Source organism: Oenanthe melanoleuca, chromosome 3 (assembly GCF_029582105.1).
Source record: "Oenanthe melanoleuca isolate GR-GAL-2019-014 chromosome 3, OMel1.0, whole genome shotgun sequence".
NCBI lineage: Eukaryota > Metazoa > Chordata > Aves > Passeriformes > Muscicapidae > Oenanthe > Oenanthe melanoleuca.
In genome coordinates this window covers 104771793-104794906 of record NC_079336.1, presented here as the reverse complement: position 1 = coordinate 104794906, position 23114 = coordinate 104771793, and the positions used below count along the sequence as shown (strand labels likewise).

Genomic DNA, 23114 nt, shown 5'->3' with positions numbered 1-23114 from the left:
GGAAATTAGGTTGGGCACAAACTAGTTGCTCCAGGATCAAATAAGAAAGCAAAGTCTCATCCAGTTAGCTGATAACTTTAATGTTTATTTATAATTTAAAACAAATCTTATCAGACTGATAGAAATCTGCACCCCAAGGAAGGGAAGTATGGCCAAAGGATGAGAATTTAGATTTTATGGCAGGGCTGGAAGGGAGCTGGAAACAGGCCAAACTTGTGTGCAGCTGGCTTCAACTGGCTCTCCAGCAACACTGAGAACAGGGCAGTCTCAGAGCCCCAAATCTGCTGGGAGCCAGCACAGCTGTCACTGAAGCCAACAGGGTGGATGGAGGGTGGGTGCAGGGCTGAAACCACCCCAGGGCCACAGGCCTGACAGTGCTGCACTGTAATTCTTGATTAATGGTGCATTTGCACTAATAACATTAGTGCTGACATGACATGCTTTTAGTCTTTCTGCCACCCATCCTGCTACAGCCCTTGACAAAGACAATTAATCACCAGAGAAATGGTACCAACACACAGCATAACATTACCACGTTACCAAAAAGCAACTCGCTCTAGCAGATGCCTTCTTCAGCTTGCAACTTCCATTTGTTCTCGATTCTAACATTAGCCAGGGGAATCAGAAGATATTCCAATCTTTCATGTTTTTCCACTGCTCATCACTGTTCCTGGTGTGGGGGAGCAGCAGCTTTGTGACCTACGGCCCCTGTGCTCTGTGCCAGCCTGAAAATCCTTTGGGAGCCATGAGCTGGCCTGAGGGACCCTGTGGGGCATCCATCAGTGCTCTTGTGACACATTCCCAATGGAATCTTGGGTTGCATGAGGAACTGCATTGCCAGCAGGTCAGGGAGGTGATCCTGCCCCTCTGCTCAGCCCTGGTGAGGCCAGTCTGGAGTGCTGTGTCCAGTTCAGGGATCCTCAGGACAAGAGAGACAAGGAGCTCCTGGAGTGGGTCCAGCAGAGGGTGACGAGGATGATGAAGGGACTGGAGCACCTCAGTTCTGAGGAGAGGCTAAGGGAGCTGGGCCTGCTCATCCTGGAAAAGAGACACTGAGAGGGAACCTCATCAATGTCTGTCAGGGTCTGCAGGGAGGGGTCAGAGCAAGGACCAGGCTCTGCTCGGCAGCGCTGGGCAATGGCACAACAGGACACAGGCAGGAACCGAGGCTCAGGATATTCCACCTGAACATGAGGAAGAACTTTTCCCCTGTGCGGTGCCTGAGCACTGGGACAGTTTATCCAGAGAAGTTGTGGAATCTCCCTCGCTGGGGACATTCAAGAACCATTTGGACACCACCCTGTGCCATGTGCTCTGCCATGACCCTGCTTGAGCAGGGAGGTTGGACTAGATGACCCACGGGGTCTCTTCCAACCTGACTCATCCTGGGATCCTGAGGGACGGCAGGGACACGGTGGTGACAGGGCGGGGAAACTGCGGCACGCGGCCGCGGAACGCGCAGCTCCCGCCATCCCTATGTCCCTTGCCGCCGTCCGTAGCGGGTACGGAAGCGCCGCGCTGCTTCCGCCGCCTCCCGGTGGCGCCGGGGCCGCTCCGCGCCTTCGCCCGGGCAGGGTCGGACCGGCGCCTCAAGGGCCGCTTCCTTCTTCCTGCCTCAGGGGTGAGTTGGCTTCCTGCGTACCAGGGCTGGGCCCGGCCTTACCCTGCCCGGTTCGCCGTCGCTCCGGGGGCAGCGGGACAGCGGTGAGCGAAGGGCCCGCTAGAGGGGCGCGGTTCGCCGGGGTGTCCAGGACGGCCCGGAGGAAAGCCCGTGTGTTCTGCGGTTCCAGGACCGAGGCACTTCGGTGCGATCTGTCCTCTGTGTGTGTGTGCGCGCTGTACAAGCTCATTTAAGGAAAATAATTATTTTGCTTGTGGTTTGGCATCTAAACACTGTTACAAAGCACAGGTGTCTTTATTACAGAGACTGCAAGAAGATTCCCATCTGGCATGCTGCGAATTCCAAGGAAGGCAGCACAATCAAAGGTAAGTATGAATGTCTTGGGAGTTCAGGCTGCTTCTCTCTGCACCTGGAAAACATTTGTAATGTGTCTGTGTCTTTGATGGTTAGTATCTTCCTTGGTTAAACATGGTTTCTGTATGAAACCTGGTTTAACCAAAACAGTTTCTCTGGCATCTTGCTTCACTGCTTCTCTTGCAGTGTGTGTAAGTGGTAAGAGCGTTTTCCACTGCCACCTGACTGAGCTCCTCTGAGATCCTTCCTGTCAACATGATCTGGAATTCTTTGTGAGCTCAATCCACGGTGGTTTTGTTTGCAGCTGGCTTGCTGATTGCTGGCACTCAGTCATGGACAGCAAATTATTTCCATGCTGCTCTTTGCGTGGATGAAAGCAGAGAAGCACTTTGTCTTCTTTGTAGTCCCAAGATGTAGTCCCAAGAACAGTCAGGCAACAGAGAGTAGAAATCTTTTAGTTCTGTAGAATATGTCCATTGACAAAATATTGTAAAGGCAAAGACTTCTGAGAAGAGTCCAAGGGGGAAATACTGAGAGACTTTCAGGTTGTGAACCTAAATTGATGTGTATGAACTAGATTTGAGAAACTGCTCATTATTTACTTCAAGGCGTGGTGATATGAAGGTCCCTTTGCATGGTGAGAGTACTGTGATCTCTGGGTAAATGCACAGTCTGAACAATTACAAATGGTAAATAGCAAGAGAGAAGGCAGAAGTGCAAAAGCAGCAACTTGTGAGGGTCGTGTTGTGGACAGTGGCAGGAATGTGAACAGGACTAAAATCTCCCATCATTATTTGCTGTCTTATAAAAGGGTCTGTTTTGCCTTTATGTTTTGTGTTAGTTTCTTTTTTAAGGAGAATCTCCTGTGTGTGCCAGCAATGCTTGGAACCAGTTTTGTTCACGAAAAACTGTCTTATTTTCTTGGAAGGGGAATGTGAGCCTCTGCAAAGTGGGTTTATCCTGGGTGTAGGGTCTCAGGATCAAAAGCTGTGCCTCGACCACTTCTACTGTCAGTGCTGGCTCACACTTTCCCCAGCATGCAAAAAGGCCTGACTCTGCTTCTCGTGTGTCTCTGCAGACACATCTGCTGCCATGGTGAATGAGAAGCACAATGACACCCTGCTCGTGCAGCTGGGGCCCAAGCTGCAGGCCTACCCAAAGGAGCTGCTCCGGCAGCGCCGAGGCCACACTGGCCGCCCAGAATACCTGGTCCAGTGGAGCATCGTCAGCTCAGAAGAGAGAGCAGCGGGAGGCAGCAGCGCCTCCTGTGCAGAGACCAAGGCAGAGAGCATCTCCATGTGGATGTCTGCAGAGGAGGTGTGTGCCAGCTGCCCGGCGCTGCTGGGCCAGAGGAGGCCGGAAGGGCCGCGGCTGGAAGAGGAGAAGGCGCCCGGCCCGTCGGACAAAGCCTGGCTGGACGAAGCCTCGCTGCTGGAGATGAAGGCCGACGTCAGGAGCCTGGTGCAGCGAGCCGGGCGCCAGGTGGCCGAGGCTGGGACGCCCGAGGGCTCCATCCTGAGCACGGTGCATGTGCTGGGTGCCTACGCCAGCATCGGCTCCCTGGCGGGCGCCTTCAGAGACACAGGAGCCCTGGAGCTGCTGACGGCGATGCTGTGCCACAAGGAGAAGAAGATCCGCCGCGGTGCCGGCCAGATGCTGCGCGCTCTGGGAGCGCACGATGCAGGTGGGGGCTGCTCCTGCTCGGTGCCACTGAGGAGGGCCTTTGGGAGGGGTGAGATGCCTGGGAAGCACCATGTCTCGGGGCTTCTTGGCAAAAGGGGAAGAATCGGTGTGGATCTTCCACACTTCCTTGACTGCACTTGTCTGGACTGCTCTTGGAGTTAGAAACTCTTGCCAGGTTTCTGACCTGGGATGCTGATTAACTGTTAGGCGGACTTAGGCCAAGGAGATTGGCAGAGTGTGAGGTGACTCTGCTCTGAGCTATCAGTTGGAAAGTCTCTGACCTATTCTTGTCAGGGAGGTTTTCCTAAGGCCCTGGATAGAGGCTAGTCCACATTTAAGAGGTGCTGCCATGGCCTGGAAGTGCTTGATGAGACTTGGGTGCAGCTGGAAGGTTGCTGGTTGTGGGATATCCCACAGGAGATCTGTAGCTTTCTCTGTCCTAGTGCCTGAGTTCATGCAGCTCTGAAGTGGGGCAGATGTGGGGCTAAAACTTGAGTTAAAACTTGACTTCAGGTTAAAACTTGACTTCTTTTCTTCCCTGGGGCCCTGTTCTGGAGTCAGTTATTTAGGGTTGCTGCTTTGTGAGAATCTTGCAGTATTAGGGGTAGAAATTAAGCAAAATGTTGCCACTCTAGAGGAAGGGACAGAAGATGGATCAGGTGACAGCAAAACTTTTCCTTCCCTGCGGCTCTGTCTCTCATAGGGAGGGTGGGGTGAAGGTTGTCTTTCTGGGGCCTGAAGAGTTGTTGTTGTTGCAGAGAGCCGGGCCTATGTCCTGCTGTCCCTGAGCCAGCAGGATGGCATTGAGCAGCACATGGACTTTGACAGTCGCTGCACCTTGCTGGAGCTGTTTGCTGAGATCACGTCCTCTGCAGAGCACTGCATGTCCTTCGAAGGGATTCACCTCCCGCAGGTAGTGACAGACCCGCCACCAGCCCCGGCCTGTGGGGCAGGAGGGGCCAGGAGGGCTGGGAGTGGGGGCCAGGGCTGGCACCCTTGTCTGGGACAAGAGAGGAGTTGAAGGGGGCAGGTGAGCAGGACCGGCTGTGGGGGGAGCCAGCTCAGGACCTGGGCCTGGTGAGGGGCTGGGGGTAGTACAGAGGCACCTGGAGAGCCTGGTCTGCCACAGGGAGGGGAGGCTGGGCTGAGAGGTCTCTGCTGCTGCCAGCTGGTCCAGAGCTCTCACGGGAGCCTGCCTGGGAATGAGCTGGTGGCTCAGAGAGAGCTGAGGGCTGGAAGTGCTCTGCAGGCTGAGTGTGAGAGCTGTGCTTGTTGCAGATCCCTGGGAAGCAGCTGTTCGTCCTGGTGAAGCGCTACCTGTGTGTGACTTCTCTCCTGGACAAGCTGAGCAGTGGCTTGGAGCAGGGAGAGGCTGTGCCCAGCCCTGTCCCTGAGGGGAGGAGCTGTGTGAAGCAGGAGTTTGAGTTCAGCATGGCCATGGCAAACCTCATCTCGGAGCTGGTGCACGCGATGGGCTGGAGCCGCAGCCACAAGGCAGAGCTGGTGCCCCAGCAGGACCTGCAGCCTTGCCCTGCCCGCTCCATCTTCCAGCACAAGACTCCAGCCAACACTGCTGCTCAAAAGCCTGTGTTGCCTTCAAATCCTAGTCCTCACAAAAAGCAGGGCTGCAGCTTCCTGACTGCATCAGACTTCGCAGACAGCAGTGACTATGTGGAGTACTTGCGGGCAAACCTGGTGCGTGGCATGCGGGTGCGCTTGCTGGAGGACTGTGGTGATGTCAGAGCTGGGGAGGAAGGCGAGTTTCTCCAGAGCACCAATAACATGCACACAGTACAGGTAGGTCATGGAGAGACTTGTTCTGGCTGGAATGGCAGAGGGGAGTGACTGGGGTGACCGATTAATTCCTAATGATGCCTTTATGTGCAGGCAGTTGGAGAACAGGTGTGGCATAATGTTTATCACTGCATCTGTCCTAGCAAAGTACTTTTCAGAGCTGGAGGCATGAGTTGCATGGAAGGCTAGTTGGTTTTGTATGGGTTGTGCTGGTAAGATTTCTTAGCCTCTAAAACAGGCCTTACTAAAAAGCCTGTCCCCATCTTTCTTACAAGCCTCCTCTAAGTATTGAAAGGTAACTGTAAGATTCTCTGGAGCCTTATCTTCTCCAGGTTGAACAACCCCAACTCTCTCAGCACTTCATCATAGCAGAGGTGTTCCATCCCTCTTACTCTTTTTGTGGCCTTTCTCTGGACTTGCTCCAACAGGTCCATGCCTTGTACTGAAGTCTTCAGGGCTGGATGCAGGTTCTCCAGGTGGGGTCTCACCAGAGCAGGGCAGAGGGGCAGAATCATCTCCCTTCACCTGCTGGCCACAGTGCTTCTGGTGCAGCCCAGGATATGGGTGGCTCTTTGGTCTCTGTGAGTGCACATTGCCAGGTCATTTTCAGCTTTTCATTTACCGGTTCTGCTGAGTCTTTCATAGAGCTGCTTTCAATCCCTTTGTCCTCTAGCCTGGATTGGTACTGGGGTTTGCCACAACCCAGGGTTAGGACCTTGCACTTGGCCTTGTTGAACCTCATGAGGTTCCCACTTCTCAAGTTCATCCAGGTCCCTTTGGGTGCCATCCCATCCCTCAGGTATGCCAACTGCACTGCTCATCTTGGTGTTGTCAGCAAACCTGCTGAGAGTGCAGTCAATCTCACTGTTGTCACTGATGAAGATATCAGATTATATTGGTCCCCATACACATCCCTGAGGGACACCTCTTGTCACCAATCTCCAGCTGGATGTTGAGCTGTTGACCACTGAATATGACCATTCAACCAATTCCTCATCAACTGAATAGTCCATCTGTTGAATCCGTATCTCTCCAGTCTGAAGAGAGGGATGTTGTGGGATTCCTTTCAGAGGCCTTACAGAAGTCCAGAAAGGTGACAGCCATAGGTCTTCCCTTGGCCACTGATATAGTCACTCCATCATAGATGGCCAGTAGGTTGGCTGAGCAAGACTCTCCCCTGGTTTTCTGGAATCACCTCCCTGTTAAAAGGCTTGTCTAGTTCTGGTCCATGCATTAGTGATGTTTCTGTTCAGGCCTCCTCAGCTGAATAACTGCTTTGCATCTTATTTTTAAGTGGCTTATAAACCTCTTTTATAACCCACGTCATAAAGATAAATGGTAAAGGAAATGTATTTCATACTGATTCTCTCTTTGTCCTTATTCTTCTTGGTCTCTAATATCTGTGTTTTCTTAAGACTGTGATTTCTGTTTCTTATAAACTTGTACTCGCTTTTACTCTTAATGAACTGGGCACTTGGAAAGAGCACCAAGATCCTTTCATATTTTTCTCCTGTTGCCAGTGACATAAATTTCAAAGGGCTTTCACTTCAATGTTGAGCTAAAGTGTACTGTTAGCTTCCACTCTTTTTGTGCTGTTGGTCCCTTGGGTTCCCTCTTCTGTCTATTTTTCTGTTTAATTAGGTTGAATGAATTTGCAGTTGCTCCATCCAGGCTTATTTTCAGTAAGTTATTTGCAAGGTTCACACTATTGAACCAAACCAGATCTGAATGGCAATTGGACCAGTAAGAGTCTGTCTCTTACCTCATCTCATCTTTCCTTTGTTGCTCTGATTTCTGTTGCTTTTCTTGCCTCTCCAAAGAAATAATTTCACTATTGTGCAGACACATCTTTCCATGACTCCTTTGAGATGGCACTTGGTGCATAGCTAGTTTAGGTGAGAGATACATTAAAGACAATTTGATGTTATGTGTAGTTTAACTCAACTTCCTTTTGTACAGTGCTTTCCCAAAGTTTGTCAGCATCTCATCTGTCCAGCACTATGGGTTCATAGTAGCACTGGTATAACTCCAAAAGAGCTCAGTGAAACAGGCAAACCATATGTTTTTCTGCTGTTTCTTTTTTTAAGCTACATGTTGTACTTGCTGTTGCTGAGTTCTGCTCAGAAGGTTGAATGTAACACTATGGTATGGGAAACCATAAACAATCCTTTTGATTTTTGAGAGGCAACTTGGACAAAGCAGAGGAAACACTTGCTGCCTTTGAGACATGCTTGTCAAGAGCCCAAAACCTGTTTGAGAGGGTTGTTGAATGACCAAGGTTATAAAAGTGCCTTGAGGTACTTTATATACAGCTTATCTGCCTTGAAGTAGTGTTTTTTATGTTCTTCCTTTGTCCGCTTTTCCCAAGGCACCTGCAGCTTGGCACTTTTGAAATAAGTGTGATTAACTGGATGCACTCATGCTTCTGCTGCTGTACTAAGTGAGATCTGTAGTGGTTGCAGGCAAAGTTAGTGGTTTTTAAAAATAAAGATCCAGGTGTGACCAAGCAAGAAGTTAGTTAAGATCTTATGTCTCAAAACTGGACAATGTGTGTGCTGAAATGTGTACACAAATTGTGTGGTCTTCTACTTGAGCAGTGCTTCCTGTCCCCAGGCATTTTGGAAATGGGAGGACAAATGTAGCAAGAGAATTGAACAAGTGAGCAAATCTGATCATCTGGATTTGTTTCACCCACAGGTTTTAAGAGAGTCAACAGGTCGGACCTACTGGATGCGTTGGCACATACTGGAGATTGTTGGCTTTGGGGACCAGTGGGAAGATCCTGCTGCTCAGAAAAAGAAATGTAGTGTGAGAAAGTGCTTTAATCTAGACTCAGGTGAGATTGTGATGCATGTGTATGTAATCTCTTTCTTTCTGATTATCCTATGGAATAGGAGTGGTGCCCTTTATATAGCCAAACACATAGCAAGTAGCAGGCTGGGTTTAGAAAGCACTGTTTGTGTGACCATGTAAAGCAAGTTAAGGGATTGCATGGCTTGTGATTGAATGGAGTATTTTTGAACCCTAGACTTCTGTCAAGATGTATAATAAAAGTGATGATATAAAAACTATAAAATTTGATTTAAACTGCAATTGTCAAAACTTTGAATTAACTGACCAAACTGCCAAAACATGAATTTAGAATTTCTCTGAGATGAAGCTTTTGGGGGCACTCAGGTCCCCTTAAGTAAGTGACAAGGGTTTTTAAAAGCATTTTTGTAGCAACAATTTGTTTAACTTCATCCTGTTAAACTTTTAATGAGGTGTTAAAGTATTAAAGAACTGTTTTCATAAGACATCTGCAGAATCTCTGAGAATCATTTAACATTGGCTTGTACTGGGAGAAAATAAAAAGCAGAATCCAGACTTCAGATACCCCTTTCTTGCTCAGCATCTGACATGATTCTAGCCAGGGAAACTTATTGAAGTAACTCTTTTATCACAGCTGTAATCTCCTAGAATATCTTTTCTGTGAGTGGTTTGGATTTACTGGCTGCAAGAGAGAATGTTACTGAGATCAGCAGCTAATTGCATACTTTGAAAATATTCTTATTGCCACTTGAAAAGATGATTTCATAAATGGCTTCTACCACTTGTAGTTAAAGGCTTAACTTCATGTCAGTGTGCAGTTGCTAACTTATAAAAAAACCGACTTATATTTCTGCTTTTCATGGTCTTTTTCATTTTGGGAGAAGCAGGAGGTCTGTTTCACTTCTGTGTATAACTCTTTCTAGGCATCATATCCCACACAGAATATGAGTTGAAATGTGGGGTGTGCATTAGAGGATGGGGGATTTGGCAGAGCTGACAGTGCCCTTCCTTGCTGTGCTCCCCTGCAGTTCCACAGCCATTCCTGTGCAAGCCCTTGGGAGGGCTGTACTCCCTGCCTTACCTGGGGCAGCAGCTGCCCAAAGCTGCAGAGACACTGAGCCGTGCCGAATGGTGGGAGCTGCTCTTCTTTGTGAGGAAGCTGGAAGCACAAGAGCAGGAGGAGATCAGCTGTCTCATCCAGCAGCATCAGGGAGAGCAGGTAGGGCCCAGTGCCAGCAGCAGGCAAATGGGAGGGAGAGGCAAAGAGAGCAATAGGGAAGGGACCAGGCCGAGAGGAGATGGCAAGTGTGAGCTGTGCAGGGACAGCCTGAATGGGGCAGAAATGGGAGGGTGAGTGAGGACAGCAAAAGCGTGGAGAGCTTGGCTCAGCAGAGCAGGGAGTGGAGATGAGAGGAAAAGCAGGGTCTCCTGACTGGAAGTGACTGTCCAGCAGGGTTTGGGCAGGTGAGGCAGGGCCGTGGGGTCATTCTGCCAGTTGTACTTGGGTGGCGAGCACGGGTGGGAGGTGTGGGGTGGTGGGAGCTGGGCTGGGGACAGCCAGGGGAGGGTGGCAGTGGGGAGTGGCCCTGGGCACCTGTGGCGGGCAGCCTTTGTATGCTTTGTGCCAGTGGCCGCCACGAGGGGCTCGGGGCGCGGGGCGAGCCCGAGATTAACTTGCCCCCGTGGGTGTGGCTGTCGGAGGTGGATGAAGAAGGCCTGGTGCAGCTGTCGGTACCTGCAGAGCTGGCCCAGAATGTGCTGCAGATCCTGGAGCAGCGGTGCCAGGGCAGCTCTCTGCGTGACCTGCGTGGCTCCCGCGTCTACGCCAGACACTTCCTCGGGAGGGGGGCAGAGCAGGATGGTGGAGGGAGCCCCGCGGTGTCCTCAGAGGGTGACGGCTGCGGGAGCAGCGTCCCTGAAGGCCTGATGGCTGAGGCAGCGGAGGGAGACCTGTGTGCAGCACCAGGGCCGCCCCAAGCCCGCAGCGTGGCAGTGAAGTCGGATTCCCAGCTGTTCAGCGAGCTCTTGGAGAGGGAAGGGCTGTTCTTGCCGGAGATGACAGAGGAGCAGAGCCAGGGTAATGTCCTGCCACATTGTGGGGCACAGGCACAGTGCTGGCAGCAGCACTGCTGCCTCCATAGGGGAGGGCTCTGGGCAGGGCATGGGGGCCGTGCAGGCAGGGGTTGCCTGAAGTGGGGGTGCCTGTGGGTGCTGGCTCTGGGGGTGTGTGGCAGCCTGGGAGCTGCTGGAGGTGTCCGTGCTGCCCTGACGGCTCCGTCCCTCCGGCCAGCGCTGGGCGGCTCCAAGGGGCTCAGTGAGAGCGGCTCGCTGGCCAAGGTTGCAGCTGTGCTGGACGTGATCCAGAGCAGCAGCTCAGCCGTGGGGCTGCGCTTAGCTGGGCTCAAGCACATCCTGAAGATCCTGGAGGAGGAGCCCAAGTCGGAGCAGCAAGTCGGCACCGCCCAGGGCGGGCTGGGCACGAGGAGTGCTGGGTGAGTGCTGGGGTGCTGCCCACCCCTCCTGCTGCCTGGGGAGGGCCCTGTGGGCAGGGTGGGGGACAGTGCTGAGCTGGGAGAGCGGGAGGTGGCAGCGGGAGTGTGAAGGGTGCTATGTGCCAGAGGAGAGGTGGATTTTGTGTCCCTTTGTCCCAGGCAGGCTCATTCACGGGGCTGTCCCAGCTGCAGGGTGGGCAGGAGGGAGATGGCTGGCAGGGCCCAAGGTGCTGGCGTGGCAGTGGCCGTGGCTTGAGGCCATGCCTGAGGTGTCCTGTCCCATGCAGGGAGAAACTGGTGCAGGTGGCAGTGGAGCTGCTGAGCGTGGAGGTGGCAGAGAAGGCGCTGGTGGCAGTGACGCTGCGGCTGCTGGCCGTGCTGCTGGCCTGCTACGAGTGGCGAGTGCCCTTCGCCACGGAGGGCGGCGTGCGGGCCATGCTGGGCTGCATGCAGCAGCATGGCTGCTCCGCCCTGGTGCAGCAGGCCGGGCTGGCGGTGAGTGCCCGGGGGGCTGTGGGTGGGCAGGGCTGCCCCGCAGGCGGAGGAGGGGCCGCTGCCCGGTGCGCTGCTCTTGTCCCCGCAGGCCCTGAAGGTGCTGGTGGGAGCTGCGGACAGGGAGCTGGGAGGTGCTGGCGGGAGGTTCTTGCCCTGGAACCAAGGCGATGCGCAGATGCTGCGGGAGATCTTTGCCAGCATTGGCTCTGCCTCGAGCGAGGGCTCTGCCAGCCTGCTGAGCAGCATCCCTGCTGCCCTGAGCACTATGCAGAGCATTCCAGGGTAGGGGCAGAGCGTGGGGAACGGCTGAGGCTCGGGGGAATGTGCAGGGGGAGGGACAGACAAGTGGATGCAGGGGAGTCTCTGTGCCTGGGGGAGGAGAGTGGTACGTGTGTGTCCCTGCAGGGGCTCCTCAGGAGTGCAGAACGGGCTGCTGGTGGTGAACATGCTGATGGACGGGCACCGGGGCCTGGCGGAGCAGCTGGCGAGCTGCGGTCTCCTGGCGGTGCTGCAGAGCTGCTGGAGGGCCGGGCAGAGCAGCAGCTGCCCCCAGGCAGTGCTGGCCCTCAGCGCCATCAATCGCCTGGCAGAGCACCGGCTGCCCCTGGGCCCGCAGGCTGCAGGTACCGTGCTGCCACGCTGCCCGTGCCACGGCCCTGCGGGTGCCACGGCAGGGCTGCCTGGCCTGACAGGGCAGAGCTCCCTGAGGGGCTGCTGCCACTGAGTCGGGCCCAGCTGGGCTCACGTGTCCTTGTCATGGCAGGCACAGAGGTCCCGTTGGACCCGAAGGGAGTGCAGATGCTGCTGGGTGGCCTGGACGATGGCATCTTGTCCAAGGAGGTGGTGGTGGCCCTGGAGCGGCAGCTCTGCAGCCAGGGCCCTGTTCCCTCTGGCCAGGTGGCCCAGCTGCTGCAGGACCAGAGCTGCTTCCAGCTGTTGCTGCACAGCTTGGAGCTGCTGCGGACAGAGAAGGCCGTGAGCCTGAGCATCCTCAGGTGAATGCAGGGCGAATGGGGGGGTCTGGGACCCCCTCAGCAGGTGTGTGTGTGGTCATGTTGGGGATACCCAGTGCATGTTTGTGGGTGCTGGTAGGGACATGCAGGGGCAGCAGAGGACATGCCTGGGTGCTGGTGGGGACATGCAGGGGTGGCAGAGGACATGCCTGGGTGCTGGTGGGGTATGCAAGGTGCCAGGGGAGCCTTTGTTCCCAGGCCCTGACAGGTGCCTTCCAGGTGGGGTAGGGAAGCAGGGCTGCCTGTAGCGCTGCTATCCCTGTGCCCTAGCCTGAGCAGGCCCCCTGTGTCACCCAGGATCCTGAACAAGTTCCTGGACAGTTATCAGGAGGATGTGCTGCCCTGGCATGAGAGTGTGGAACCCTGTGTGTCCTTGCTGAGCACCCACAGCAGCAGCTGGGAGGTGAGGGGGCCCCAGGGCTCCCGGCAGGCAGGGGTGGCCGTGTTGGCCGTGCCTCAGCCAAGCCCAGCGCTGGGCAAGCAGGGCCCTGCTGGTGCAGCCTGGCCTTGTGTCTGAGGCGCTGGCAGAGGTGGGGGGCGGCTGTCGTGGCCGTGTCCATGTCCTGGTGTCCACTTGCCCAGTATGGCTGTGCCCTGCCAGGCTCTGGTAGGTGCTGGTGGGGTTGGGATGAGGGGAATGGAGCTGCAGCTCCGGCTGCTGGGGGGGCGCGGGGAGTTGCCCGCAGTGCCCGTCTGCTCACGGCTGCGTCTCAGTAGGTGCTGCAGGAGGTTGTTGGCTTCCTGCACCGCCTGGGCAGCGCCAGCAAGGACTGTGTGGTGGTGATGTGCCACGTGGGCACCCACGAGGCTGTGTCCAAAGCCCTGGAAAAGCACAGCACGGTCCCGTCGCTGGCGCCGGCCCTGCTGGACCTGGTGATGGAGTGTGAGAAGTATGCCAGCCTCTACAAGAAGCTGACGAGCAGCATCTTGGCTGGCTGCATCCAGGTGGGCCTGGGGAGGCACGGCTGCGCTGGGCATTTGGGTCTGAGGCCATCAGGCTGTCCCTGCTGCTAAGGGATGGCTTTGTGCTGTCTGACTGGCACAGCCCTTCAGGGGCTGAGGGGAGGAGGACATGGGGCCCCTGGTAAGAGCCTTGCGCCATCCCCCAGCTGGTCCTGGGACAGATTGAGGAACACCGCCGGAGCCACCAGCCCATCAGCATCCCCTTCTTTGATGTCTTCCTGCACAACCTGTGCCAAGGTGAGTGCAGGCCAGGGGGAGCTGACCCTAGACTTGGTGGCTGGAAGCTCCATGTGCTCTGCCCACAGGCTCCAGCATGGAGGTGAAGGAGGACAAGTGTTGGGAGAAGGTGCAGGTCTCTTCCAACTCGCACCAGGCCAGCAGGCTCGTGGACAGGAACCCCAAGACCTACTGGGAGTCGAACGGCAGCACCGGCTCGCACTTCATCACTGTGCACATGCAGTGTGGGGTGGTGATCAGGTGTGGCTGGGCCGGGAGGGCTCTGTGTGGAGTCTCCTCTGGGGATCTGTGCCAGCCGTGCCACTGCGGCCCCGCCCTGGGGGCAGCGGGACACGGCCGGCAGGGCGTGGTGCTGTCAGGGGCTAGCGCAGGGAGGTGGGGACAGCCGGGCAGCCCCGCGTTTGCTGTACTGCAGGGAGCTGAGCATGCTGGTGGCCAGCGAGGACTCCAGCTATATGCCGTCCCGGGTCGTGGTGCTGGGTGGGGACAGCCCTGCCACCATCAGGACGGAGCTCAATGCGGTGAGTCCCCGCGGGATTGGCGGGCTGGTGTTTGCCATGGCCCCTGGAAATCTGGCCCTGCAGTGAGACCCTGGGAGGTGCCCTCGGGGAGGTGGGAATGGCAGGAGCTGCGCCGAGATGCCTCTTGGAGCTGCCTGTCGTGCTGAGGGCTCAGTGCCTTCCTGCAGGTGAACATCCTGCCCTCGGACAGCAGAGTGATCCTGCTGGAGAACATGACCCGTTTCTGGCCCGTCATCCAGATCCGGGTGAAGCGGTGCCAGCAGGTAGGGGAGCAGGGCTGGGCCTGGGAGCGGCAGTGTGGGGCGTTGGGGCCGTGCCCCAGGAGCTGAGGGTCCCGCTCTCCCGCAGGGTGGCATTGACACACGTGTGCGTGGCATCGAGGTGCTGGGTCCCAAGCCCACTTTCTGGCCCATCTTCAGGGAGCAGTTGTGCCGGCGGACGTTCCTCTCCTGCACTGCTCTGGCTCATGCCTGGAGCCAGGAGATCTGCCAAGACCGAGGGCGGCTGCTGCAGCTCTTTGGCAGGTGAGTTGTGTCCTGGCTGTGCCATCGTCTCCCTGGTGTCTCAGGGCCCGGGGGGGATGTGGCTGGCAGCCTGTGAGGGTGCTGCAGGGTTGGGAAAGGAGCAGCTGGGTTTGCCACCTGGATGGGAGGGGCCCTTGCTCCTTCGTGGCCATGAGGTCCTGTATGGCCAGGGCTGCCTTGGGGTCCCCTGGGCTTAAGCTGGGCTAACCCCCCAAAGGGAGATGCTGGTCTTTCAGCACATCCTGACGTGGCAGAGGTTGGCCAGGCACAGCAGGATCTTATGGCCACAGGCACTGCACAGCCCCCATTGGGCAGGGGCTGCCAGGGCCCCAAGGGCCATTTGGGGCAGGTCCCAGAGACAGCAAGGGGCCCTTGCTGGCTGCTGGGGGCTAGTGGGGCCAGCGAGCCATCGTGCCTTGGCAAGGGCAGAGCAGGGAGCCAGCACTGCGCTCTGCTTTCTCATGGGAGTTCTGCAGCCCTTGGCACCGTGTGCTGCCTGATCGCTGTTGCAGACTGAACCGGGCGCTGCAGCACGAGCAGAGCTTTGCCAACCGCTTCCTTCCTGACGACGAGGCAGCCCAGGCACTGGGCAGGACGTTCTGGGAGGCTCTGGTGAACCCCTTGGTGCAGAGCATCACCAGCCCAGGTACCCTGCACTCTCTGGGACCCACATGTGCCGTGCCCCAGGCAGAGGCTCCTGGCTCAGTGTTTGACCCTGCAGACGCTGATGGTGTCAGTCCCCTGGCCTGGCTGCTGAGCGCGTACCTGGAAAGTGTGGAGCTGCCCCGCCGTGCCACGGGACGCAGGGCTGCCTTTGGTTCCTGCGTGCGGCGCCTGACCCAGCTCCTGGTGCACGTGGACCCCGGTGGCCCCGAACCAGAGGAGAGCAGAGCAGCTGGTGAGCCGGGGCTGTGCCAGGCTGTGGCCATGGGGCTCCTCTGGGGGTCATCCTGTGGCAGAGAGGCTCCTGGGCCACGGAAGGCTTGTGGTCATGCCCTAGCAGTGGCCGTGCTTCCCCAGCGTCCCCTCAGCCCTGCTATGGTGGGTCAGTGTGCGGAGGCTGCCCATGGAGGCACACTGAGCCTGAGGTTGACCCTTGGTAGGTGGGAAGGAGGGGAAGAACAAGGAGGTGCTGGCCAGGACTGCAAAGACGGTGGTAGAGGAGTCAAGAGGCCTGAGGGGAATCTCGCAGTGCTGGCGTGGTGTGGTGCAGCAGCAGGTAGAGCTTGGAGGGCCGATTGGGAGGGTGTGGGACCATCCCTGGGTGATTGGAGCAGGGAGTGGGGTCTGGCAGTGCCCTGGGATGATGGGGAGGGCACAGAGCTGTACCTGGCCTCTGCAGAGCCCAGAGTGACACAGGGACAGCCCTGCTGCGCTTGCCACCCTGACCTGGCTCAGCTATCAGCCAGGCCCTGTGCCCAGGCTGATGCTGCAGGCCAACAGATGGGTCCAGTGGCGAGCTGTTATTTCCTGCTGGGCTGCTGCTGTGTCTCTGTAGTGTCCCACAGCCCCTGCCCAGCCCTCAGAGCTGAGCTGCCACCCTGGCAGCCCCACAGCAGCCCCAGGGACCCGGGCAGTTGGTGCTGGCAGGGCAGGGCAGGGTTGGGGCTGTTCCGAGGGGCTCGTCTTGCTGCGGGCTCAGCCCTCGCGCCGCTCCCACAGGTTCAGTGGTTCCTGGAGGCGGCGGGGCAGGCGCCGGACCTTGCGGAGCGCTACTGCCGGCTGTACCAGCGCCTGCGTGGGGCCACGGAGGAGCTCTTTGGGCAGCAGGCTGCCTTTGTGCTGGCCCTGGGCCAGGGCTTCGCGGGGGCTTTGCTGCAGCTCTCCTTCCTGACTGCCCTGCACGTGAGTCGAGGGAGCGCGGCCCCGGTGCTGTGGCCCTGGGGAGTCGCCCTGGCCCATGGCACTGGGGCAGGCTCTGGGTTGGAGTGTCCTGTTCCCCCCGAGCCACTGAGCCCTGCCCTGGCACCTGGGATGGTGCCCAGCTCAGGTGCGTGGTGCTCATCCCAGCGTGGGCCCGGCCCTGGCACACTCCTGCCTTGGGCTGGTGCCTGGGCACCCTCAGCCCCTGCCCGGGAGTGCCAGAGTTCCCCAGCTGCTCCCTGCAGGGACATTGCCTCATCCCGGCCCTGTGGGCACTTGGTGAGTCCTGTCTGCAGCCAGCCCTGTCCCTTACAGGTGAGTGAGCAGTTTGCCCGCTACCTTGACATGCAGATTCAGGAGCTCCGCAGGGCTGCAGGCAGCACTGGGCCTCTGGAGCGGCTGCAACAGTTCTTGGAGCCCTTTGCCGTCTTCAGTGGCCTGGAGTTTGCCCACACCTTTGAACACTTCTACAGGTGAGGTTGCTGTGTCTCCCCAGAGCCAGGGGCTTGGTGCAGCATGGCCTGGTGTGCTGGGGGAGCCTGGCCCGATGTGCCAGTGGTGCTCCCGCTTTCCTTTTAGGGGCTCATGGAGTGTGGAGGGCCCATGACTGCTGCCAGCATGTGGAATCACATTCCCTGCTGGGGACAGGGAGGGAGGCCAGGCTCAGAGCTGGAGCTGTGTCCTGGCAGGTGGCTGATGGCCACATGGCTTGGGCCTAGCCCTGACTGAAGCTGGTGGTCATGGCAGGCACTACCTGGGGGACCGGCTGCTGACGCAAGGGCCATCTTGGCTGGAAGGAGGCATTGTGGAGCAGATCGGACTGTGCTTCCCCAGCCGCTTTCCCCAAGATATGCTGAGCAACTTGGCCCAGTCAGAGGAGCTCCAGCGGCAGTTCTGCCTCTTCCAGCTGCAGGAGCAGGATAAGCGGCTGCTGGAGCTGGACACAGGCCTGGACGAGGTGAGAGGGATGTTGGCGTGGGGAGGCTGGAGGGGATTTCCTCACAGCTATCCTGGAGCCTGACCTGAGCTGCCCTCGTGCTCCTGTGTCCAGGTGCTGGGACCAGCTGCCATGGCAGATGTGCCAGAGGTGAAGGTGCTGGCTCTGTCCCCCCGCTGCTGGCCCGTTTCCCCACTCTGTTACATGGATAACCCTGGGAGGTTTTTCCCGGCGGTGCTGAGCTCCCCGCTGGATGAGTTTGCTGACTTCTGCCGGCAGAGTGAGTGCTGTGGCTGGGGGTGTGCCCAGACCCCCCAGGGCAGCTCAGCCACAAGTGATTGCAGGCTTGGAGTGCCTGGCAGGGCTGGTCCCGATCCCTGGCACTGTCCCTGTCCTTGGCAGGCCAAAGCCAGCTTGGCTGGGAGTGCACGAAGCCCCGTCGGCTGCAGTGGACGTGGCTGGGCCACGCCGAGCTGCAGTTCGGAGACTGTGTTCTGCACGTGTCCACGCTGCAGATGTACATCCTGCTGTGCTTCAACAGCGCCCAGGTAGGGGCTGGGGCCACCGTGGGGCCAGGAAAGCTGTGGAGGCTGGAGCATGGCAGGGCCATGTCCTCCATTCCCTTCTAGTGGGGTCTCCAGCAACATTTGGGGCACAGGAGCCCAGTGTCAGGCCAGGCCTGTGGCCAGTGAGTCTTGGCCATTGCCCTCCCACCCTGTGCTGCAGGAGGTGGCTGTGGAGGCCCTGCTGCAGGCTACGGGGCTCCCTGCTGACCTGGTGCACCACTCGCTGACACCACTGACCCACGGCCAGGGCGTCCTGGCGGGGAGCTGCACTCCAGGGGGTGAGTGCGGGGCTGGGGCACCCAGGGGAGGGGCTGGCTGAACCCCGAGGGGTGCTGGGCTTGGGGGTGCACGAGCTCATAGGGCTGTGAGGGGGCTGTGTCCATGTGTTGGTGCTTAGGCACAGGTGGGTGTGATGCGTGGGGGTGGGTTTCGGGGCCATGCACAGGCCATGGGTCAGCGTGGGTGGTTGGGTCTTGGGGCTGTGTGTGGCCTTGGGCAGGGGACAGGGCTGGTGTGGGCAGCAGTGCTGGCAGTGGCAGGAGGCCCAGCTTGGGTCCCCCAGGCACACAGGTGTGTCCTGGCACTCCTTCAGGCCCAGCTTGAGGCTTGGCTGAGCCTGGCTTGGGTGCTGGTTCCAGGTGTGCTGCGGCTGAACCAGGCAGCCCTGGCCCAGAGCTCCGGTCGTCAGCTGAGGCTGCTGCCCCAGCAGAGGTACCTGCACACAGAGAGGGCCGAGGTGAGTGCCCTGGAGAGGAAGAGGAACGTCCTGTGCTGCCTCATCACCCGCATCCTCAAGGTGGAGAAGCAGCTGCACATTGACAACCTGGTGTTCAGGGTACGAGGGTGTTGCAGAGGGGCACAGGGGCTGCCTGGGGGCTGCAGCCACTGCACTGGGGCTCCCTTGCTGCCCTAGGTGATGGATGCCTGTCAGAAGGGCGAGCTGGGGCCAGGGGTGCAGTTCCTGAGCTTCTGCTGCCACAGCGTGGACGTGCTGTCCTGCATCCTGCACCTGCTGAACCAGGGCTACCTCCGGCGCCAGGAGGGGAGGCCTCATGTCTTGGAGTACATCTCTGCTGAATCCACAGCACCTCTTGGAGGCCAAGCACAGATGACTTTCCAGTGCAGGCCAGCCCAAGCGTCTCTGGAGGAGGAGAGCAGAGACAGCCTGCATAGGTAGGGGTGCATGTCACCAGGTGTGGAGGGGTGTGCATCTCCACCTTGTGTGAACATGACCCATTTCTCCATGTCAGGCGGAATCCTGACACAGACAGGGCGGAAGAATATCTCATGGCAATGCTACAGGTGCCAATGGGGCACACACTCAGTCCAGAGGAGGCCAAGCTGCTCATGAACCGGACAGTACAGCAGGTCCAGGATACTCTGAGCATACCTGATGATGTTGCTCAGCACCTCCTCATGCACTGTCGGTGGAACGTGGATTTCCTGATCCAGTGCTATGTGGAGAACCGTGAGGCCCTGCTCATCTCCTCAGGGCTGCAAGTGCAGGATGTCCAGCCTCCCCCAAGCCCTGGAACCCACTGCCCAGTCTGTGTGAACCAGCTGTGTCCCACTGAGAAGCCACCAACCCTTTGCTGCATGCACTACTGTTGCAAGGTGGAGGTCCTGGGACCTTTGGTTCCTGCTACTTGACAGGGAGTTGGTGCTCTACTTGGAGCAGCTGTTCTTTGTCTGAAGGGATTTTTCAGAGCTTTTTCAGAGCTCTTTTCTCGCTCACTTTTTTGTTGTGATCCTTCACTCCCTGGTTTGTCTATTCACACTTTTGTGCTTTGGAGTACTTACCCATGATTTGTGTGGTTTTATGCACTGTCTGCTGTGGGGAGGGCTTGCAGGGTCACATAGCCCTGTTTAGGTCTGATCTCTCCTCTTGTGCCCTTGACAGCCCTGTTGGAGGGAATATCTCACAACTCGCATTGAGCAGAACATGATTGTCAACTGCACCTGTCCCATATCCGAGTGCCGTGCTCAGCCAACAACAGCCTTCATCTACTCCATCGTGTCCTCCCAGGAGATTATAGCCAAGGTGAAGTAGGAGGCGTGGTTGCTGGGTGTCTAAGCTCTTTTCTTACATTTTGGTCAGCACTATCAGATGATTTTGTTGCTGCTTTCCCCCTTCCTGTTACTGAGATTGGCAGCGTGATAATGGTCGCCAGCCAGATTTTGTCTGTTGTCTCTGAATATGGTCAATACCAGCTGTTCAGGAAAGCATAACATCAAGAAAAGAGTACAGAGGTCTTTCCTCTAAATATATATCTAGCAAGCAACATTTCAGGGACATCATAACTTCAGGACTACATGAGAGCCATGGTAGCAGCTCATGACAAATATCCTTTCCTAGTGTGCTGGAAGCAATGAAATAATAATAATTAAAATAAACATCAAGGCCAAATGAAAATGTGAGCAATTTCATTTTACTGCTGCATCAATGACCCCTATGTCCTTTTTCTTCCATCAGTCTCTGGCTTTGAGCAGTTCAGATTTTTGTTATGATGGCAGGAATTACCACATTAGGCTTAATCTTCACTCTAAGTCTGTGTGAGTCTACAGGCTTCTCTAAACCAGGTTTTCTGAGCTCTCCTTACCTTAGTGCTTGGTCATCAGGTTACAGCAGTAGCTGCTTGTTCTAAAGCATAAGCTGCTTTTTCTGTTCTTTCAGTTTTTAGAGCTGAATGCCCTCCGCACCTAATGGCAGAGCTGTAGCTGTCACATGACAGACTCTTTTTGTTAATTGCTGGGCAGAAGAATCCCTTTTCCACTGCTCTGTTTCACAGGTGTATCTTTTGTCTTGTTTTTTATAGGAAGTGTTTGGAGGATTAGTGCATATATCTGGACAGTTAGTCCTTACTGCCTTTGTAAATCCCATAGTCACACCTGTCTGAAAGCAGGATTTAGTAGCCTATTGCTTTGACTCTTTTATAAAAAGAAATATTTCAGATGGACATAAATAGCAGCTGATTTTAACAAGTTGCTCTGATGCTCTCACTGAAATGTTATGTTTTCCTTTTGATCAGTAAGTGGTGTAGCTGGAGTGTTAATGTCTGATGCAGAGTCACACATACATACAGTCATAGAATATTTTGGGTTGCAATAATCTGTAGAGTTTCTGGTCCAATTCTGAGCTCAAAATAACTAGATTATTATATGAAGATCTAATGCTGGAATTCTATTTAAACAACAAAACTGGTTGTTGGGGTTGGGTTTTGGGTTTTTTTTCAATGTTAAGTGAAACATGGGACTAGTTTGGGCAGAGAGGTTTTTAGTCTATAGGCTTGGGTGTATTCAAAATCCAACTGGACACAGTCCCAAGCAATCCTGCTTTAAGGTGGAGAGGTTGGACCAGATTTTATTTCCAAAAATTCCTTCCAACCTCAGCAGTTCTGTGAAATTAAACAGCTTCCAGATACGACATGGGGGGATAGAAAAATGAACACAAAGGGAATGAAAGGGTAAACTGACTGAGTTCTGTTTTGTTGTGAGCAGCTGTTTGGTGGGATGGATAACCCAGAGCACCAGACCCTGCTTTTAAGGCCTAACCATGCAGCTTCTCAGGCTTAAATATCTCCTGGCTTCTCATTACAGTATGAAAAAGCCCTCCTCAGACGCTACGTTGAGTGTTGCTCCAACCTGACATGGTGCACCAACCCTCAGGGTTGTGATCAGATCCTCCTTAAGGATGGACTTGGTTATGGAGCAGCCTGTTCCAAGTGCTCCTGGATATCCTGCTTCAACTGCAACTTCCCAGAGGTGAGGCTGAGCTGGATCACAGGCTGTACTATTTTAGGTTTGGCACACACCCTTCTGCTTTTGTGTGGTTTTCTTTTGTTTTTCTCTCTCTCAGGATTGTCTTTTCCTCTCTCTCAGGCCCATTATCCTGCCAGCTGCAGCCACATGTCTCGGTGGGTGGATGATGGTGGATACTATGAGGGAATGACAAGTGAAGCCCAAAGCAAACATCTGGCTAAGCTCATTTCAAAGCACTGCCCTAACTGCCAGGCTCAGATAGAGAAAAACGAGGGGTGCTTGCAGTAAGTATACAGTTTTGTTTGCTGCTGTGTTTGTGACTGGGTGACACAGTCCCTGGCTGTGGTGCAGGGGAGTGCTGTCAGGAGCTGTCTGACAGCAAGTGGCTGTCAGGACTGATTCCCATTGTCCTTCTGCAGTATGACATGTGCAAAGTGTAACCACGGCTTCTGCTGGCGCTGCCTCAAGCCCTGGAGGCCGAATCACAAGGATTATTACAACTGCTCTGCTATGGTGAGTGGTTTGCTGTATCTCCTTGGTTCATGCTCATGTTCAGAGGCTCCTGTAGCCTCTCAGAGATGGTAAGGATTCCACTTGGGCCCTTTACTCTGGACTTTGTGAATTTGCCAGTAATACTGGCATTTCCAGGAAACCCTGGTACTTGAGGGAGATTGCTACAAGTTCCTGTACCTTTCCTTTCAGGTGAGTAAAGCAGCTTGGCAGGAGAAGCGTTTCCAAGATTACAATGAGAGATGCACCTTTCATCATCATGCAAGGGTGAGGTCTCCTCCTTCCTTTGCAGATGCTGACTGCTGCTCAGCTCTGGTGAGCAGGGCACTTGCTGTTGTGTCAGTGTCTTCTCTGCTTAGAAGCAGGCTTCACATCCAGGTGGGGATCACTGGATGATCATTTTGCCCTGGCTCTGACATGAAGGAGTAGTCCTTGGCTGCTTTCTTTTAACCAGTCTTTTGTAGAAACCGAGCACCTGACTCGTGGTGTTCAGGGGCTCAGAGTGGTGTAGGAGTTGGAAGCAATGGTGACTGAAGACTGAGCCCTGCTCAGAGCTGAGGTGCTGTAAAAGGTTGAAGTGATGGCACAGTAGAAATGTTATAGTTGGATGCATTAAATGCTCTGCTGCTGCCTGCATCTTCTGAGATGGCACTTCAGAATGCTTAGCAATTATTTGTGTGGAGGGTGCTGTTTTTTCAATCTTGTGGAGCTTGACAGTGACACTGACTTTTTTTCTCTCCTCCTTTGGTTATTGCAGGAATTTGCCACAAGTCTGAGGAACAGCATTTCTTCCATCAGAGAGATACCAAAAATAAGGAACTTGACCTTTGTTCTTGATGCCTGCAAAGTGCTAGAACAGGCACGGAAGGTGAGGCTGGATAATATAGTCTTGCTGAGATTTAGACTTAATTCTGTTGGTGTGTGTCATGCCTTTCTTAAAGTGAGGGGACATCAACCTTGTTCTTTTCCAA

The 23114-nt window shown here is 55.7% G+C and overlaps 2 protein-coding genes across 2 annotated transcripts in view; one reads left to right on the top strand and one right to left on the bottom strand.

Moving 5' to 3' along the window:
* Positions 1-1633: 1633 nt before the first annotated feature.
* Positions 1634-23086, top strand: LOC130250878 (cullin-9-like; the record flags this gene model as incomplete). The annotated part of the gene is made up of 38 exons (XM_056486991.1): positions 1634-1805; positions 1925-1986; positions 3054-3659; positions 4417-4571; positions 4937-5455; positions 8150-8288; positions 9292-9482; positions 9965-10340; positions 10554-10755; positions 11043-11250; positions 11339-11532; positions 11656-11873; positions 12014-12245; positions 12561-12666; positions 12981-13208; positions 13373-13463; positions 13532-13703; positions 13879-13984; positions 14152-14247; positions 14333-14508; positions 15021-15154; positions 15230-15406; positions 15612-15727; positions 16171-16353; positions 16687-16844; positions 17119-17329; positions 17423-17588; positions 17711-17856; positions 18035-18152; positions 18513-18709; positions 18788-19047; positions 19125-19488; positions 19775-19915; positions 21472-21636; positions 21754-21917; positions 22053-22146; positions 22336-22410; positions 22901-23086. Coding segments are annotated over exons 3-38 (7056 nt in total), but the record flags the coding sequence as incomplete, so codon positions are not given.
* An 8-nt stretch (positions 23087-23094) lies between these two features.
* LOC130250877 (serine/threonine-protein kinase pim-1-like) overlaps positions 23095-23114 on the bottom strand; it is a 1882-nt gene continuing 1862 nt past the window's right edge. Inside the window, exon 5 of the mRNA XM_056486990.1 lies at positions 23095-23105. Coding sequence (XP_056342965.1) covers positions 23095-23105 — 11 coding nt within the window. The remainder of the gene's footprint in view (positions 23106-23114) is intronic.